The 19044-nt window shown below is 38.6% G+C and overlaps 1 protein-coding gene across 1 annotated transcript in view; it reads right to left on the bottom strand.

The window, feature by feature from the left end:
- ccdc24 (coiled-coil domain containing 24) overlaps positions 1-19044 on the bottom strand; it is a 32204-nt gene that overhangs the window by 5095 nt on the left and 8065 nt on the right. The window contains exons 3-6 of the mRNA XM_041804164.1: positions 16883-17067; positions 10873-10989; positions 8981-9085; positions 6863-6917 (exon numbers count right to left, since the gene is read on the bottom strand). Of these exons, the coding sequence (XP_041660098.1) occupies positions 6863-6917; positions 8981-9085; positions 10873-10989; positions 16883-17067 (462 nt within the window). The remainder of the gene's footprint in view (positions 1-6862; positions 6918-8980; positions 9086-10872; positions 10990-16882; positions 17068-19044) is intronic.

Below are 19044 nucleotides of genomic sequence, written 5' to 3'. Positions count from 1 at the left end.
CAAAATATAGGAAAATCCTGGAGGGTTATCTCATTCAGTCTGCAAGAGAAGTATGGCTTGGGAGAAAATTTATTTTACGGTAAGACAATGACCTGAAGCATACAGCAACAGTTGCACAGAAATAGTTTAAAGACAACAAGGTGAATGTTCTGGAGTAGCTAAGTCAAAGCCTAGACCTTAATCCAATAGAGAATTTGTGGCTCAACCCCTGTGTAATCTGACAGAGATTGAGCAGTTTTGCTAAGAAGATATGCAATTGATTAAGACCCATCCACACAGACTCAGTGCTGTGATTGCAGTGAAAGGTTATCTACTACATTCTGACTCTAAGTAATATTACTTTGTAGAAATCTGTTTTCACTTTGACAATAAAACATTTTTTTTCTTTTGGTTTTCTTTGTCAAAAAACAGAAAAACAAACAAAAAAACCTGATTATATTGACCATGATTGATTCATAAAATCACTAAAAGGGTAAAACATCCAAGGGGTGAATACTTTTTATAGGCACTGTATATGATCATATTTGCAGTAGAGTGTATGGCCAAGCACAGTATGAAAAACACATCATGCAGAGAAAGTGAAGAGAAGAACAACCTCAGAGAATAAAAATATGGCGAGTGGAGAACTGTGATGAACAAGGAGTTAAAAAATGGGTGTTACAAGCATAAAATATTTGGGTGGGACAGTTTGATGAGAGATCTGGGGAATCTCTCCCTGAGAAGAGTTGATCCTGATCTTTGTCTCTTTTGGTTTTTGCATTCATGGTTCTGCCACAAATATTAACAAGACTAGGTAAAAACCTAGTATATGGCTGACCGCAACTATCTGGGATGCCTGTTGAAATGCCTGACTGGCAGAGTGATTTTATCATAATTGTTATTTTTTGAGCCAAATTTATTTTGGCTTCTTAAATGTACATAGCTATATGCTGTCCCCTCTCTGTCTGATGCTCCTCTTTATAAAGCTCTTCTCTGTGTACATATGAAACTCTACAGAGACATGAGTCAGACTTTACTGATAGAGACAGACAGTGTCACTGGAGATTAAATGTTTTTGTCAGATATTAGTCTTTAATGGTAGTAAGTTTATACTAACAATAAAACACTAACTGTTTATTCTAAAAGAAAAGAAAAACTGCAGCAGGTTTCATGAACATTCCTAATTCTCCCCAGACAGGTGTTTAAGGGTCTTTATATGTGTAAAATTAAGCTGAATTTCTACTTCAGTGTCCCTAACCTTTTTTATATCCCTTAATTATCTATAAACAGGGCCACCCCTGGCCAAAGTGAGGCCCTAAGCAGGCTCTGGTAAGAGGCCCTCCAACACCACAGTGCTGCTGTGACGTAGAGCCACTTGCTACACGAGCGGTTGTAGTGTACACAAGCATTCACACAAGTTATCTTTTCCCCCTGAACTATCACGTAATCATGCCAAAGCAGGTCAGCAGAGGAGTAAAAAACATCTTCCCCAACATGACAAGCTTAAAGGGTTGTTGTTTTTGTCATACAGAAATGTGGCCCAGTTCTGGTTCAACAGAGGCTAAAGCTATATCTGAGTGGAGGGAGCCATTACAGAGCTTTCAACAGGAGTAAACCCCGCCCATAGCGCAACTCTGTATGGATGAGCCATACATAAATGATGTTAACTCTAGTCTAGTTAACACAGTGGAGGCAGCCATTAGTGACAGCATAAAGTCCAAGCAAACGCAACTCTGTAGTATATGGCTCAAACAAAAACAAAAGCGTCACTCACTCAGTTACTTACCGACCGACCAACAGACAGACAGACAGACATACTCAGACACAGACATTGCCATGTGTAGGGCTGACCTCAGTGGTCAGCCAAAAATCTAAAACACAAGGTTATTGATTTTCGTTTACATACAAAAAAATGAATCCTTAGAGCCCTACATGCCCAAAACGTATGCGCGTGACTATATATACTATGAGGTTTTGGACAATGCCCCGGTTTAAGAGAGGGCATCCATAGGAACATTATAAAAGGGGGTTGGGACTTGTTCCAGTCGTATATGATAGCTCTGATGCCCACAAGTCAAAGTGACCTTAACCTAAGGGGAAAGCTAAACTTGATCTTTACAAAGATATTAAATGACTAAGAAAGATAAATGCAGTTTTGGAAATAAAAAACGGACAGCAACAGTTTTCTTGTGTGGAAAATGTTCACTTATCAGAGAATCCATGTGTAGTTGTGCAGCCAATGCCTTCTATGGGAGGATGTTTAAAGAAGGATCTCCTCATAGTTTCCACTTCTGGAGGATGATGGGACACTATAATTTTCTAAAATGACTGATTTTACACACAACAAAAAGAGGCTGTACACTGGTATGAAGTTGGAAGTTACTCTTGAACTGCCGTTGCACTATAATATTAAGATCAGACCTGCTAAGATAAAATGGGTAGTTACAGGTATGACTGGCTGCTACATGTTCATTAGATAGGCAATTTGATCATACTGAATCAAGCCTTCACATGCCAGTGTTGGTCTCATTTAACAACTTTAAACAAAAAATGTTTGTATTAGAGCATGAAATAACATCGAATGCATCTACACTGTGTTCAGTGTGATGTTTATGATAAATTCCTGACACTCCCTCAAAAGGAACTTAATAGCTTGGCAAAATAAAACATGTTCACAGACAAACACCTAAGAGAAACAGTCAACAGAAAATAATTTTGCCCCATTATCCCCCATATTCTTCCAGACTACCAAGGCAAGCAAATAAATGCTTTAAACATTACTTGCTACAGCAGGCCATAAAATAAATCAGGCAGATGTTCACAATCATTGACTAAAAAAGGTAATCTGATCTGGAAAGTTTATGTTCCCCCGCATAGTTTCACTCTGGGTTGAAGCTTCAAATTTGTGTCAGGATTCCACTGTTATAAAGATGTTTACAGGCCTGAGATGTGAATCTGTTGAGTAAGGAGAGTAAGAACTGAGGGAAAAATTAGTATTTCTTTTTCAGCACATTGAACTAATTTAGAAAAGGTAAACATTCAAACCATGGCTATTAGTACTTCCTTCTCTACTCACTATCCTCAGTGGTTTGTTTCAAGTGGATTCAATAAGTATTTAGACCAACTTCACTGTTTCTAGATTTTGTTATGTTGCCTGATGCTACAGTAAAAAAAAAATCCTCACCTTCATTTTTGTACATTTATTTAAAAAGAAAAATCCTAAATATCACAGTAACATAATTATTCAGGCACACCTCTCTAAAAGGCCTGTCAGCTGACAATGCATATCAGAGCAAAAGCAAGCCATGAGGTTAAAGGAGCTGCCTCCAGAGCTCAGAGACAGGATTCTTCCAGGGCACAGATCTGGGGAAGGCTACAAAAACATTTCTGCTGCACTAAAGGTGCAGTATGGAGTTTTTAGCAAACTCCATTCGGGCTTTTGTGTGTTTTGCACTGGGTAGAGGCTTTCATCTAGCCACTCTGCTATAAAGCCCTGATCAGTGGAGGGCTGCAGTGACGTCTGTCCATCTTTGTCCCATCTCCACACAGGATCTCTGGAGCTCAGTCAGAGTGACCATCTGGTTCTTGGTCAGTTCTCTTGCCAAGGCCATTCTCCTCCATTACCCTTTGGCCAGGTGACCAGCTTTTGGAAGGGTCTTGGTTGTGCCAAGCCTCTTCCATTGGAGAATTATAGAGGCCACTGTGCTCTTGGGAACCTTTGGTGCAGCAGAACAATGTGCAGAAACATCTCAGCAATAATCCAGAGAAATGGGAGGCACTTGAGCTGAATTCCAAGTGCTTTTGTTAATGGGATAATTCAGTTTTTTTTAATCTAAAAAAATCTTAAATTCTTATTTGACTATGTCATGATGGATTACCGAGTGTAGATCAATGAGAATAAAAATGAATTTTTCTGACTGTAGCATCAGGCTGCAACACAACAAAATTGAAAAAAGGAAGGGGGTCTGAATACTGTCTGAATCCACTGCATGTTACCGTCTCACTGCTTTCATCAACTAACAAAATAAGTCTGAACATTTTTGCAGAGGATAGATTTTGTAACAGATTTATAGTTTAGATGATTAATATCACATAAAAAAATCCTTAAGGCTTATTTTACTGTCCTTCCTTACCAAGTCTGACAAGTTATCACAGAAAATATTTCACTTCTGTCTTGTACAGTGAAACATCAACATCATCCACCGCTGCAGCACATAAACAAGAAAGCACAATATTCTCCTGCTAGAAGAGCACAGCGGGATATGAGTCATAGTTTTGTCCCACCTGCTCACGCACCAGGCAGTAACCGCTCACTTGACAGTTGCTTTAGAGGAAAGAGGCGCAGTTCTGCTTTACGACAGGCTCTTAAGTGTACAGTTAGAGCCTCATGACCACAATTAGCTTAACACCCATGTGTCTTTAGTAATGACGTAACAACATAGTGTCCCACTTTGCTGTGGTGAAAAATCCTGATGAGGTTCTGCAGGGCCGTTATCTCTGTTGTTTGAAATAGTGTAAGTTCTCTTTTATGTGAGAAGTCTCTTTGAAATAATATTCACTTAAGTGGGTCTTCATGCAACAGGCACATTCTCCTTAGTCACAAGCCATTTACCCTTCTTAACAAACATCTGAAACATATAAACTTCAAGAGTCTATAACAATCAGTATTCTTTCCTCTCTGCACAGTTGTCCCATTTTTCAACTTGTCTTGATTCCAGACAAACTGGCAGTGTAACATTTCCAGGCAGACACGCACACACACAGGCAGACAGAGGCTGCAGAGATACGTTAACACATCTGGTCTGCAGTGAAGTCTTACATCTAGACTCACACTGACTCACTCTGATTCCTTCATAATGTCAGACAAGCAATCCAATGTAGCAACACATGCAAGTACATTTGTTGGTCAGTGTGTGTGTTTGTGTTAATGCCTCTGTGAGCATTTAGTAACTAATTGGAGTGATTGAGAGCAGATCGATCTTTGTCAGCGCTGCAGAGCTTTTGGCCAGACAGACAGAAAACAAAAGAGCTTAGGCAGAGCTTGTGCAGGTTTCTTGAGTGAGTTAGTGTTTGTGGGAGTGTTTCTGTGTTAATTGAAACCTGTGAAGTGTTTAACTTCCAAAAAAGGTTGGCTGATCTACCTGAGGGAATCCAAACTTTCTTATTCAAAACTAAAAGCCTGCCCTGAAATCATTGGGGCATTGTGCAAAATGTGAATAAAAACAGACTACAGTGATTTGCAAACTCATTTTAAAATTATTTCAATTAAATTCAGCCTTTATACACACATTCCGAATTTGATGCGTGTACCAAGTTCCAAAAAAGTTGGGACATGTTCAAAAAGCAACTGGAACATTCTACAGGTAAGTGGATTAATAGGGAAATGTGAAAGTACCACAATCGGGTATAAAAGGACACACCCGAAAGGCTCAATTGTTGACAGTCAACAAAGGCTTGAGGTTCTCCACAACAGGTTTTGAGCAACTTTTCTCAACATGCAATTAAACCAGATGAAGTTTCATCAAAAGATTCTGAGAATCTGGAGAGATCCCCATATATACAGGCAAGACTTAAAACCAGGACTGAATCCCTGTAACCTTTGATCGTTTGGGTGGAACTGCATTAAAACTGGCATCATACTGTGATGGATATGACAACATAAGCTTGGTATTATTTCAGAAAACGCTTTAAGTCATAAAGTAAGTGTCAGCATAATTAAATTTAAATTAAGACTCTATCATGCAAAGCAAAAATCCACATATCAACCTCTCTGGGCCTGAGCTCATCTGAGATGGACTGACCTAAAGGGAAAAGTGTCTTGTGGTCTGATGAGTTCATATTTTTACATTGTTTTTTTATGATGGTTGTCAAGTCCTCCAGGCCAAAGAGGAAAGGCCCATGCAGTTTTTTATTAACACAAAGTTCAATAGCTAGCATCTGTAATGGTGCAGGGGTGAATACGTGCTTTGGAGTAAAATATCTCTGGTATCGGGCCAGAACCTTGTATATCAATGTTTCTCAAGTTTTATTTATTTTTTCATAAATCACTGCTTTTTTCGCCCTTTACATCTGTCAGTGGGTTTCAACAAAGCGGGTAGGCTACTATACTGGCCTGCATATAGTCCAGAGCTAACTAATAATAATTATACCCAAGAACTGGAACTAGTGTCCTCTGTAAACTGTGGTTAATACCAGGAAATGCTATTTCATCAATTCCTGTAAAATCTCACTAGGGGCATAAGTACTGATGAGTTTGGGTTCAGTATGTAAAAAACCATTAGATAGGCAGTTTGAATGTTTTCTTTTAGTGTAATGTGACATATCACTGATGTCAGGCCAAAACCTCCTATCTCCAAAATCACCACTTTCAGGGTATTATAAAAACACGGTATTTTTTAATGAATTTTAACACTGAATGTTGGTAGTCTACTTCTTTTTGACACTTTTTTTATTGGTTTAAACTTCGTGAAACCCACTGACAGATGAAAAGGGTGACCAACAGCACTGATTTATGAAAAAATAAAATAATGAAAAATAGAGGTATGAGGTTTTGACCCAACTGCAGCAGTATGCAATGAAAAGTAGATGAGCATGACTTTACATTTCCGTAAATAGCTGGATGTAACTACAAGTAATTTGGCCCAATATGGTTTTGTTGTATTTATATTAACATACCTATCAATTTAAGAATAAAACCAGGATTATGGGCTATTACACTGTTCATATACAATGATATAGATAGACTGCTCATAGTCCATTTAAAAACACAGCAACATAAACCTGGGGATGCTATAGGTATTTGTTTTTTCAGACTGAAGATTTAAAGACACCATCTGTATTTGTTCTGTATATTTTTTTTGTTTTTCAAAACTGTTTTTCTTACCTTAAAATGCTTTACCAGCCTTTTCAGTTCTGCATACTCCTCCGTTAAGATAGACCTGGAGAGACAGGATGACAGAAAAGAAATGGAAAAATATTCAGAAAAAGAAAAAGTGAGAGACAAGGGCCATCTTAAAAAAGAACTTCTCCTCCTGCTCCTCTGCTAACTGGTCAACACACCACTGAAACAGTCAAAAACCTACTCAGCAATGTGTTGTTTCTACAAAACAGGGCCTTCTGAAGATGTGTTATGCTGTTTATGCCATAAAATCTATTCTTTGTGGAATAACTTGCTAGAAGAAATAAACATTTTATTTTGTGTTATACAGTAAGATAAACCTATATTCCTCACATGCAGACATCATTTTAGGGAGAAAACTGCCTGTTTAGAGACAAAGCTTAGGTTTTATACTTAATGAGTCCCAATTTTCCCAAATTACTAAAAATACATTTCAAACAAAAGCATGGGTCTGAGGTTGTTAAGTTTTCATGTTTTAGCTTAGTGTGGTGGTTGCATGTTGCAAAGGCACACTGTGACAGACTCTATCACATAACTAAGTCGGCCACACCAGTGAAGGTGTGATTGGTGTCTGCTGTGAGTTTATCCTCTGCAGTTTTCAGACTGAGGATACAGTGTCCTATTTTTCTTTCCCCCCTTTCTCCTTCTGTCCCCCTCATACATTTTCTTTGGTTACATAACCAAAGTAGACTTTATTCACTTATTTGAAGTTTAAAAAAAGGAAACTTCTGCCTGCCCTGAGATCCACTTTTTCTAACAATGGAGCCTTTTGTTCTGGTCCAGTCAGGAAATGAGTGAGAGCAGGAGCAAAAGAGAGAGAGAGAGAGAGAGAAAGAGGTGGCCCCAGTGATTGTGTTGCCCTGTGGGCCTCAAAGAGAGAGGGATGAAGGAAGGAGAGGAGGGAAGGAGGTAGGGTGGTGACAGAAGCAGCCACACAGAGCTGAGAGAAAATTAAAGAAGAAAGGAACTCACTTCCATACTCAGAGAGCATGCATGAATTACAACAACACATTTAAGGAGAATTTACACCAGTTTAAGCTGTACCAAATGTGATGTCTTGTGCAACTATTATTACAAACCGGGGATGAAAACCTGTTTGTTGTAGTGTACCAGTTTCATATGTTGTTTACTTATTCTGCACACACTGTTAATGCTGTTGATCCTTTATGCTTTAAGGGCTTTGGTCACCACAAAACACCAAGGGTTTTTCCATGGAAAAATGTGGCATTATGGGATGATGAACAAATATGTACAACAACAAAGTCTCTGCTAACCACAATGTTAATGTGCAGGATTTGATGATTAAATGGTACTTACTGGTGCACTAAATCAGGAATAATTATATCAGTACAGGCCCACAATGGCAGTTAAATGTTGTGTCTATCTGCTACTAGTAGGTTAATAGGCATTCTCTCCTTGCTCTGTTGCCTGGATAGAGAAGCAAAGTAGATAGCTGTCATCAAGAAGGAGGAGCTTACTTGATCTGATGTAGGTTGTACATCCAGAGCAATGTGCAACCATGTTCAGGACAAGTATGCAGATGTTTACCTGCAGTCACTAGGAGCATCCCCACTGTTACCATAATGGTGTTTTACAATTTTTAATGTTTTTTTTTCTCTTATCAAAAATCAAAAACTGTGTCACATAACTGATGACTATACTGACTGCAAGCAGACATGCCTAGACAAGCCTACGTCACAGGTAGTGTTGGACTAATTTATGGGTCAGACTAAATCTGAGACATGGCTTATTTTGCATCAGTAATTCTAGACAGCTATATTATCTGGTCAGTGATGATAAATCACAGCACAGAACATCCAAACTGAGTTCAAGGTAATGAAGAAACTGTCTCCATCACACATTTTGTCCAAAGATAAATTGATGCTCTACCTTTCAACTGTCTTGCCAAGCTTCATGTTGGTCAGTCTTGAAAATACAACTCCAACAGTTGAATTTTAACATTGTAACAACAGGGCTGTTCCAAGATAAGAATTTTAATCATTTACATATTGTCAGTCTAGATATTTTTACAAGATTTTTAAACTCCCAAATAGGTGGCTGGAGTAAGGTCAGGTAATTCTTATTTGACTCTATCTTACTGACCTTAGCCTTTCCACCACTTGATCAATGCCAGTGATGTTCAGCTTGTCTCTCATTGACTCGATCTCATCCTTGGCAATGGACCGGACTGAACAGGTGGAGCTGGGTCTGAAGGAGAGAAGATAAGAACGGTGAGAAGCAAACATAAATAAATAGCAAAATACAAAAAAAAACCTCTTTAATATTGAAGTGAAAAGAGATTTCTACAAAGTAATGTCAATTAAATAAAAATATGTATGGTAACATAAGTGACTGCAAAATATTCACCTCCTTTAAAGTGACTGAACAAATTCAACGGAGGTCCAGCCAGTTGTGCTAGTAGTTATTAATTAATGAAATGGGGATCACCTGAGTGCATTGAATGTGTCTAAAGCGACTGTAGTATTAAAACACCTGTGTCTGGAAGGTCCAATCATTGGTAGATCAGTAGTCCTGGCTACACCATGAAGACAAAAGAACACTCAAAGCAACTCAGAGAAAAGGTTATTGGGAAGTCAGGAGATGGATAAAAAAAAATCCAAAGAATTGAACATCCCTCAGAATTCAGTTAAATCTATCATCAAGAAATTGAAAACTGCCAAGATCTGTCATCAAAACTGAGGCACTCCCCAAGAAGGAGGATAGTGAGAGAGGCCATCAAGACACCAATCACTACTCTGAAGGAGTCACAAGCTTTGGCAGATGAGATTTGAGAGACTTTGCGTACAACAACTGTTGCCTGGGTTCTTCACCAATCAAAACTTTATGGGAGAGTGGCAAAGAGTGTTGAAAAAACTCAGATCAAATCTTGACTAGAGTCTGCCAAAAGGCATGTGGGAGACTCTGTGGTCAGGCGGAATAAAGTTATGTGATCTGATGAGACCAAAATGGTGCTTTTGGCCATCAGACAAGACATACATCACCACAAACACACCATCCCCACTGTAAAGCACCATGGTGGCAGCATCATGCGGTATGGATACTTCTTGACAGCCAGCCATGGAAGGCTTGTAAAAGTTGAGAGTAAAATGAATGCAGCAACATTTATTTTCCAGCAGGACAATAACCCAAAACCAAAAGCAAAAGTTACACAGAAATGATTTAAAGACAACAAGGAGAATGTTCTGGAGCGGCTGAGTCAAAGCCCAGACCTCAATCCAGAAGGGAATTTTTGGCTGGACTTGAAAAGGTCTATTTATGCCCGATCCCTGTGCAAGTTCACAGAACTTGAGCAGTTATACAAAGAAGAATGGAGTAAAATTGAAGTGTCCAGATGTGCTAGCTTGATTGAGACCTATCCACACAGACTTAGCGCTGTGATTAAAGCCAGAGGTGCATCTACTAAATACTGACTTGAAGGGGGTGAATATTTATGCTGTTTTTTATTTTACAGTACATATTTTTTAATTTAACTGACATTACTTTTAAGAAATCTGTTTTCATTATGACATTTAAGAGTTTTTTGTACAGTATTTGTTTGTTGTCAATCAAGCCATCATACATAATTTTCTTTTTTGATAAAAAACAAATTTTATTGACCATGATTGGTTATTAAATCAGTAAAAGGGTAAAACATCCAAGGGGTGAATACTTTTTATTATTTGTAGCTATGGGGGTTTACTAAAAATAGATTATTATTTTCAGAACTGCATCAATAAGAATTACTGAATTGGTATTTATAACAAGATAGACTATGAGTCATGATTTTTTGGAGGAAAGAGACAAGCATATAAAAGAAATAGACACTGAGCAACTCCAAATGGCTGGAATGGAAAGATCCTTGTATCATAGGTGTTCCACTGTGAGGCAATAAAATAAGGCTCTTTCATACTTATCGTCAACTATTTGAAGTTACCACTGCTGCTCTATTTGAGAACTGAACAAAATTTTTAAAAGTTCAGCTCAGTGTTACTTACCTGCTTCCATAACCAGAGTCTGCTGGATCGATAGAGTTTCTTTGATAGCTGTCAAGGTGACCCAGGGCGTAGTCCACCATCTCAGGTTTGTATCGAGAAAAGAGCATCTCCTCGTCTCTATAGACACAACAGCAGAGAAAAGGAGAGAATATTCACACATCAGTTTCCTGTTTGTGCAGCTCCTATGGTTCCACCATTGCTGTAAGCAGTATAAATCAAATTCTTCACATAACTCTACATAACATTTTAAGTCTTGCTTTAGATTGAAAGTACGTTTTTAATTCAATATTTATTTTGGGCTTCTTGCTCTAAAATGTTATTTTTTGCCATTTCAAAATTTCATTTGCAGAACTAAATCATTTTGTTCCCTTCATTTGTTTCTCAGTAAATTATTTGCACCTTCAGCTGAACTTATCTGCATGAAATATGATAAAAGAATAAAACTGACTGAGTGAAATTCTGATAAGGTCTCTCTTTCATGCAGGTTGATCTTGTGGCGCTTTTACCTCAAACAAAGTCTATTAAATGTGCATTTACAAGAACTCTTTTATTAGACCTGGTTTCACTTTACTATATGAAACAATAAAAGCTAAACTTATCTCAGAGAGGCAAAGATAAGCAGCAGGAACATTATATTTCTGAATGATCCTTGAGAGAAAAGGAAGAGACAGATGGTGTAGGCAACAGCAGCAGGTGGTGTGACATTGTGATCGTTCTTAATGTTATAGTGGCAGCAAGAGAAGATGCACTTGCTTCCAGCCACTTAGACAATGACTTGGAGCTGTGTGTGTGTGTGTGTGTGTTTGTCAAGGGTGTGTGGCTGGGTGGGAGATGAAGGCATCAGGACCACACAGGAGGCGGCCAATAAGATAAATCAGTTGACTTTTACAAGGTGCACACCCACTCTCACACCCTCATTCTCACATACAAATGGTTCCAATCACAGTAAAACTCTGCTGTAGGAATGAGAGCTACTACAACTCCCTTTTTGTTGAGCAAATCAGTCAGTTCTTGCTTAACATGTTTGATAAACTCAGTTAATGCAAACAATTTCCAGCGGGAATAAGACAAAGAGAGAAAGGCGCTAGAGTCTATCCGGATGCTTTGGCAATATTTTCTTTAATTCCATGCCAACAAAGCGTGATAAATTGAACCAAATTGACAAACAGAGGGTTGTGGAGCATTATTAGAAGCTGTTATGGGGAAAAGTGTGTTCACTTTACTCCTGAAACCATTCAGCTGCTGCACTCTCGGGACTAAGCCTAATTGAATGATCAAAGGGCCGAAACACACACATCCACATACACCATGCATTAAGGTCAATAAGTGTACCAAAGCCAACTTCAAAGAGGAAAAGCGATTCGTGCTGGCACAGTCTGTGTGGCACCCATACTTTCTGGGTCTTCATAGCAGACAATAGGCTGTATTTCACCCTCTGAATCTGACTTTTTTAAAATCCATATATATCCGAGCCAGAGCGCTTTACAAGAGCGAATTGATGTGTGAGCAAGTAAGGCATCAGTTTGTATCTTGCTCAGTGACATTTTAATAAGGCACAGCACTGTTTGGGGCACAAGACCTGTGGCTTTTTTGGATATTGGAGTCTAAGCTGAAGCATCAGACCTCGCTGTCATCCTGGCTTAAAAGACAATCTAGTGAGACTTCCCTAAAATAAATCCCTGCCCACTTGGCTGTTATAACAAGCACCAGAGGTTATGTTATACATTTTGTATTCCTTTTGATGCATGGACCATCTTAGTCTTTGCAGGGCAGGGGGATATATTGGGGGAAGTTATGACAACTGTTAGTGCATGCTATGAGGACATTCATCTCTTGCCTGGCTCAGGGGATACATTCCCACTTTGGCACTAAATAAAACTTTCAACAGCTGTACTGGATTGATGTTTTATAAGAAAATCATGGTTCCAAGGGAGTAAATATGACTTTTTATCCATCAAGACTTTCACATTTGTTGTTTTAAGTGAAATTCTTCACCAAATATTGGATTAATTGCTGCAAAGCTTTGCTTAATGTCCAAAGCTTGATCCAAAAAAGGCCACAGGACTTCATTTAGGTTCTTGAAAATATTTTACCTCTCCCTCACAAAGGTTTCTTCAGTTGTGCAGAGCTAAAGCATCTTCAGGAACCTCAACCAAGCCCAGCTGCCCTAACCTGACACACCAGATAGACTGTTTTATATATCCATTGCATGAGACATATTTCACATTCATCTAGAAAGCCTCCCATACAAAGAGTTTGGAAATGGCAGGACTTCCAAAAATTCTCGGAAGGTGATTAGACAACCCTTCTTACTGTTATATTCATTACAGGCCAATCAGAGCGACAACAAAATGAGGTAGTAAGTATGCTCCAGTAAGGGACTTGAGCTCAGCAGTATGGAGTAGCATAAATCTGAATATGAGGGTGCAACAAGCTTTATGCTATAAAGGAGGAGGCTGGGGTGGTGGAGGATAGCTTTGCCAGCAGCAGAGTTGTGCATAAGCATTAATGCAAGCAGGGATCTGTGAAAGGTACGTCATATCTGAATAAACTGTTGTGTTGAGAGAAAAAGCTGTGATTGGCTGTGGGAGCTGGGATCAGCTGGCTGTGAGCTGATCACAGCTGGGTGTATGACTACCATGTCCTACATGAACTAACGCTATGCTTACCTTATTTGGCCCCTTTGGTAACCAAATAGGTCGTTTCCACTGAGCGGTCTGGTTCAGTCTGGTACAGCACGGCATGCATTTTTTCGCATTTCCATGGAGCAAAAGTTGGAAAGGGTCCCAAAAAACCAACCTGTACCGTCCCACTTTTTTGGCACCCTTCCATAGGGGTACCAGTCTTACCTGTCCAGTCCAAAAAGGTGGAGCTACACACACAACAATAGGGGTTTGCACTAATGTCACATCAGTGCACGACACGATTGCTTGGCTCCAGGCTGCAAAACAAAACACAGAAGTCTGCCCTATGATGACCAGGTGAAAACGGGAGAAAAACAGACTAAAATCTGCTTAAATCTGGGATATCTGAACCTGACAGAGATCCACAATTTCCTACTCCTTGGATATTGAAATGTGGGCGCAAATTGAGTTTCCTGACATTTATCTGGACCTGATTTTAAGTACACAAAGCAGAGCCTGAAGGCACACATCAGCCTGAAATATCTGAGATTGATGGGAAACTGAATTAATGCTTTTTTTTAACTACGAAGCTTTAGATCAGTTGATCAAAAAATAATGCCAAACCTCTTGCGTTTTTCCTTATATGACACAAAAGTACCAGCAATAGATCAAAAAGAAAATCTCAGTTTAAAAGAAGGTAACACATTGATCATCATTAAATGGTTTGAAACAAACCCAGTGAACAGTCATTCTTACATTGTACTTTTTCTAAAATGCCTCTGAGAAGAAACACAGGGCAGCATTCCTGGCAGCAGCGAGCTTGTTGCTGGGATAGTTACGAGCTCACACATACTGTGGCGCTCCCACACTCACATGCTTGTATATCCTCACAAATATTTAACAATCTTACAGTGTAGTTTATTATCAAAATGTAAAGATATAGTGCAGAGTTACTGACCAACAGTATTCTGCCAACAGCTTTTATGATACCTTAATATGGATACATCATGAACTCCTACAAGCTCATTTCTGACCTGAGTTGTAAGATTAGCTGTAAACATTAAAACCCAGAAGCACTCAGAAAATAACACCACTTATGGAGGAGCTTATAACTCCCTGAAGACTTTGCCTAATAAAGAAACAGATACAGAGTACAAAGCCTTATTGCATTCTAGCTGTAAACAAGGAAGGGACTGATTAAGGCCAGGTTTACTAAAGAGTTTTAAACATGAACAAACAAGTAAACCCGATTAAGATGAGTATTAGACTTACTCAAAAAACAAAACAAACAAAAATATTTAAAAGATTAAGCCAGGAGTGAATGGGCCTTTAAAAATCAGGCCAGTTGGCTTTTGCTTAGGAATGCAGAGAAGTCTCCCTCCTTTAATTGTCCCATTGTTGAACAATTCCCAACCCAGTTTGCAACTTCCCTTGTCCAAAAACCTTTGTTCCTCCTCTTTCCATCCCATTTGTAACTGCCATGCAAGAACAATATAGCATTTTATAGCACTCTTTGTCAGGGGGAAATGACGCAAGGAATGTGACAGCAGGGTCTTAACGTACATGTCCACACCAATGACGCGCTGTTTTCTTGATAGAAAAAAGACAAACAAATTAAACAATATGATAGATAAATATGGTATATGAGGAATATCAAGGGAGTGCAGCGTGATCGTGATGTATGATTGATACAACCATTTCTCTTTGTAATTTTAAACAGTTGCAGAGGGATAAAGTACGCATCCGTCCAAAATGACTCAAAATAAAGCACAATTTGAATAAAATCAGTCATGTTGTTTGTGTATTCCTCCATTGTTTTTACTCTGTGAGAGCATGTGTCATTTTATGTATTTATGCACAGACCCGTTGGGACTGGAGCAGTGTGTATTTAAACATTTTCTTTGACTAAATGAGTGTCTGATTCTTGTTTAGTTTTTTAAATAACTTACGATGTCTTAGTCAAACAACCAATCAGGGATAGCTTGCACATAGTCAGCCAGTTAGTAATTCTGTGTAAAACTAAACCCCTTCTCAAGGTTTCAGTATATTAGAAAACTAAAGATACCTGTGTGCCTCCTTGTCATTAATTAGTTATGTTTGTATTTAGTTGCTTTAACAATATAATATTTTCATCAATGTAACATTAAGGTGCTTGAAATCATTTATGTGATATTTATTAAAGCCTTCATCATTGAGTGTTTTTCCTCCATTAGTAAAGTTCTTGAAGGTAGTTTGGAAACACTGAGATGACACATCTCAAAAGAAATATGGTGTTTTTTTCTTCAGTGAAAACTACATCTTTAAAAACTGTTAAACAGGATGCTAAAATGGCCTAGTGGTTCAGTCAAGCCATGTACACAGGTAAAAACGGGTTCAAGACCGGCCTGTGGCTCCTTTATCAGATGTCTCATCCCTATTTATGATTCTATCCACTGTCCTCCTCTTTAAATAAAGGCAAAACCTGTTGTATGAAAGGCTAGATTCATATTTGTGTTTTTTAATCTTGCATAACTGCTAGTTAACATTCTCAGTTTGTATTTCTACTTTGAAGGCACAAAATGGAAACATTTACACTGTAATGTTTATACATTCATGTGCGTAACTTTTAGGCATGTAGGGCCCTAAGAATTCATCACAGGGTCAAGCTGACACATGTCAACACATGTGTCACTCTGCAGTCAAGGCCAAGCTCGATGGCATGGCCTTCTCACCCCTGGTGATACACCTGGAAACTGCCAGCGGTTGCTGGGCCCTTGGGACATCCACAGTACAACCATGAGCCAGTTGCAACTCTACTACCTGCCCAGACGGCCCCCTAGGCCATGCTTGCTCACCACATCCAACCCTTACAGTACCCTAAAAGTGTAGACTTTGTTATTTTTTTGACATGTTACTATTCTATGCACCTGGTAATATGCAAGGACATCCAGAGCACTACCTGGGTTGTGTCAATCCCTCTCTCCACCCTATGGTGCCCTCAGAAGAGCTTTCTCATTTCATCTATGCCTTACTTCAGCTTTAAATTTTGGCCTAAACATGCCTAAAAGTTCTGCACAGTACTGTATATTCTTTAGTTGAGTACTTATATTACTGCATGTAATCCTAACAGTTTTCAAACAGTTTAAACAAGATATAGAAAGTTTTTTGTATGCATTACAGATGTTTTGGATTAAACTTGATACTCTTATCAGTCTTGGCTTTGCTTGTAAAGTTCCGGTTTTACAAACAGAACATCTTTTACCTCCTGCTTCACAAGTAGTAATGTATCAAAACCATATAATGTTTTCAGTCAATATGTCATAAGGTCAAAAAACAGTCTTTTTAATAATTCACCAAAAATGTGCTGTAGAGTGAAGGTATATATATATGTGAGATCTCACACCTACCTTCCCCCTCTGCCAACCCTGTCTTGGAGCGTCTGTAGTAACATCTTGACCTCAGCTCTCAGCAGCTCTTTGATTGCAGGGGGGTCAGCGAGAGGAGAACCCTGAAGGCGGGGGATTGGGGTCCCTGCTCTGCTGCCAATGTTTCCCTGCTGGCTATCCTGCCACGTCTTGAACAACTTCTCCGCCTGCAAAAAATAATTGTGATGGTTAGTAAGGAAGAAAAAAATGAATAATGTTTTATGGTGATAGGATATTTACTGGAATTGTTTTACAGAGTTTAAAGCTTCCAGGTGACACTATCAGTAGACAGTTTATGAACTCAGGGATTGCTCTGATTTTCAATATTCATTGAGCTAATGTGTCTATTCTATCTGTTGTCGTTATATCTGCATATTTGTCTGTAATTTGAACCCTGAACACCAGGTTGAATCTTGGCTCATGGTGGGGATAAAGCCAAGGCTCCAGCTGATTAGAGCCAGGTGTATGAATGAGCGCAGTTTTTGAACTTGTCGGTGTTAAGAGTGTCTTAAGTTTGGTCTGTGTTTATTTATGGTTTATCACTATGTATGGAAAGTGATGAAACATATCTGTGTGGAATACTGGAATCAGCAACACGGGATTTAAGTATGGATCTTGTCTACACACTTATGGTTTGCGTGGTCATTGGTTATTTTTTCTGAGCTGGACATGCACCTGAAACTTCTTCCAATTCACCACTCAGTGGCTTATTAAGATAAATATTGGGTTTATTTAAAATAAGTCTCTTGAAATTTGATATAGCAAAGCACATAAGTGAGGCAAAGACAGTACATGTTGAGAGTTAGAAAGAAATCTGTGAGATTGTATCAAGTTTATAGTTAACTGGTGCTGGTCATGACAACCGTGAAATGAAAATGGTGAAGCAGTGCCTTTCCTCTTTTTACAGCCACTATGCCCAAACAAGTGTCATGCCAGACAAATAAAATGGGCCAAAATAATCCCAGTATTCAAAACTGATGATCTGTCAGTGTTTGCAAATTACAGACCAATGTCATTTTTTCCTTGTTTTTCCAAAATGCTTGAGAAAATAGTTTACAATAGATTTTCTTAAACACTTCCAGGACAAAAACTTACTATATCACTATCAGTATGGATTCTGTGAAAATCACTCCACCTCTATGGCTCTGATCCAGTTGACTGATACAAAATATACAGCTTTAGATCAAAAGGAATTGTTATTAGTTGTGACTGACTTATCTAAAGCCTTCAAAACTGTAGAGCATGTTGTGGTCTAAGCTAAAGGCTTATGGGGTGCCTGGAGTTGAGCCTGGTTTGTTTAGAAGTTACCTGCTTAACAGGAAACAATATGTTGTTTGGAACAGAGCTAAATACAGTTAGCTCTGTTCCACATACAGTTACAGGCGGTGTGGCATTCCACACTATAAACAGATGACACTAATGTTTTAATCAAGGGTAAAGATGAACATAAGTTGATTGTTTAAACAAACCATTTTTAAATGGGATATGGTTCAAGTGCAATAAAGAATCTCTTAATGTTAAAAAGAACGCTTACATAATCTTCACGCCTAATTGCAAACCTATCTCAGGTAATATCAAGCCAATTTGCATAGATAATGATGTGGTTGAACATGTTTCATATGTTAAGTTCTTACGTGTTCTTACTGATCATAAGCCCTGTTGGAAAAAGCATATATCATAATCTAATCTAATAAATTAGTTTAAATTGAGATTTTACAATGTGTAAGACACAATTTGTCAAGAAAAAAACTTCATGGATCAGTATTACAGTAGGGTTTATCTCTACATTTCTAACAGTTATATAATATTGGCTACCAAAGTTAGCAAAACTAAATTTATTCAGTTTTTCTATCGCAAAAAAAAAAAAAAAAAAAAAAGTTGGAATGGTCTCCTTCTCAAACTGAAATTCTCATACTGCACAATTATTTATTTATTATTTCTGTTATTATTAAACATACTTCACATAGATAAACTGCAAAAGACACTTTTGTTTTTGCTATTATTGATGGCGGTGTGGCTGTTCTGGGATCCCCCCCGCCATTCCACAAGCCCATGTGGTAAGCATCTTCCTGTGCCTACAAGGAGAGCCTGAGGCAGGGAGAGAAGCAGCAATAAACCCAGAGAGCAGAGCAGGCTTCAAAGAC

This window comes from Cheilinus undulatus, linkage group 13, assembly GCF_018320785.1.
Source record: "Cheilinus undulatus linkage group 13, ASM1832078v1, whole genome shotgun sequence".
NCBI classification, from domain to species: Eukaryota; Metazoa; Chordata; class Actinopteri; order Labriformes; family Labridae; genus Cheilinus; species Cheilinus undulatus.
This window is presented reverse-complemented; position numbering and strand designations above follow the sequence as displayed.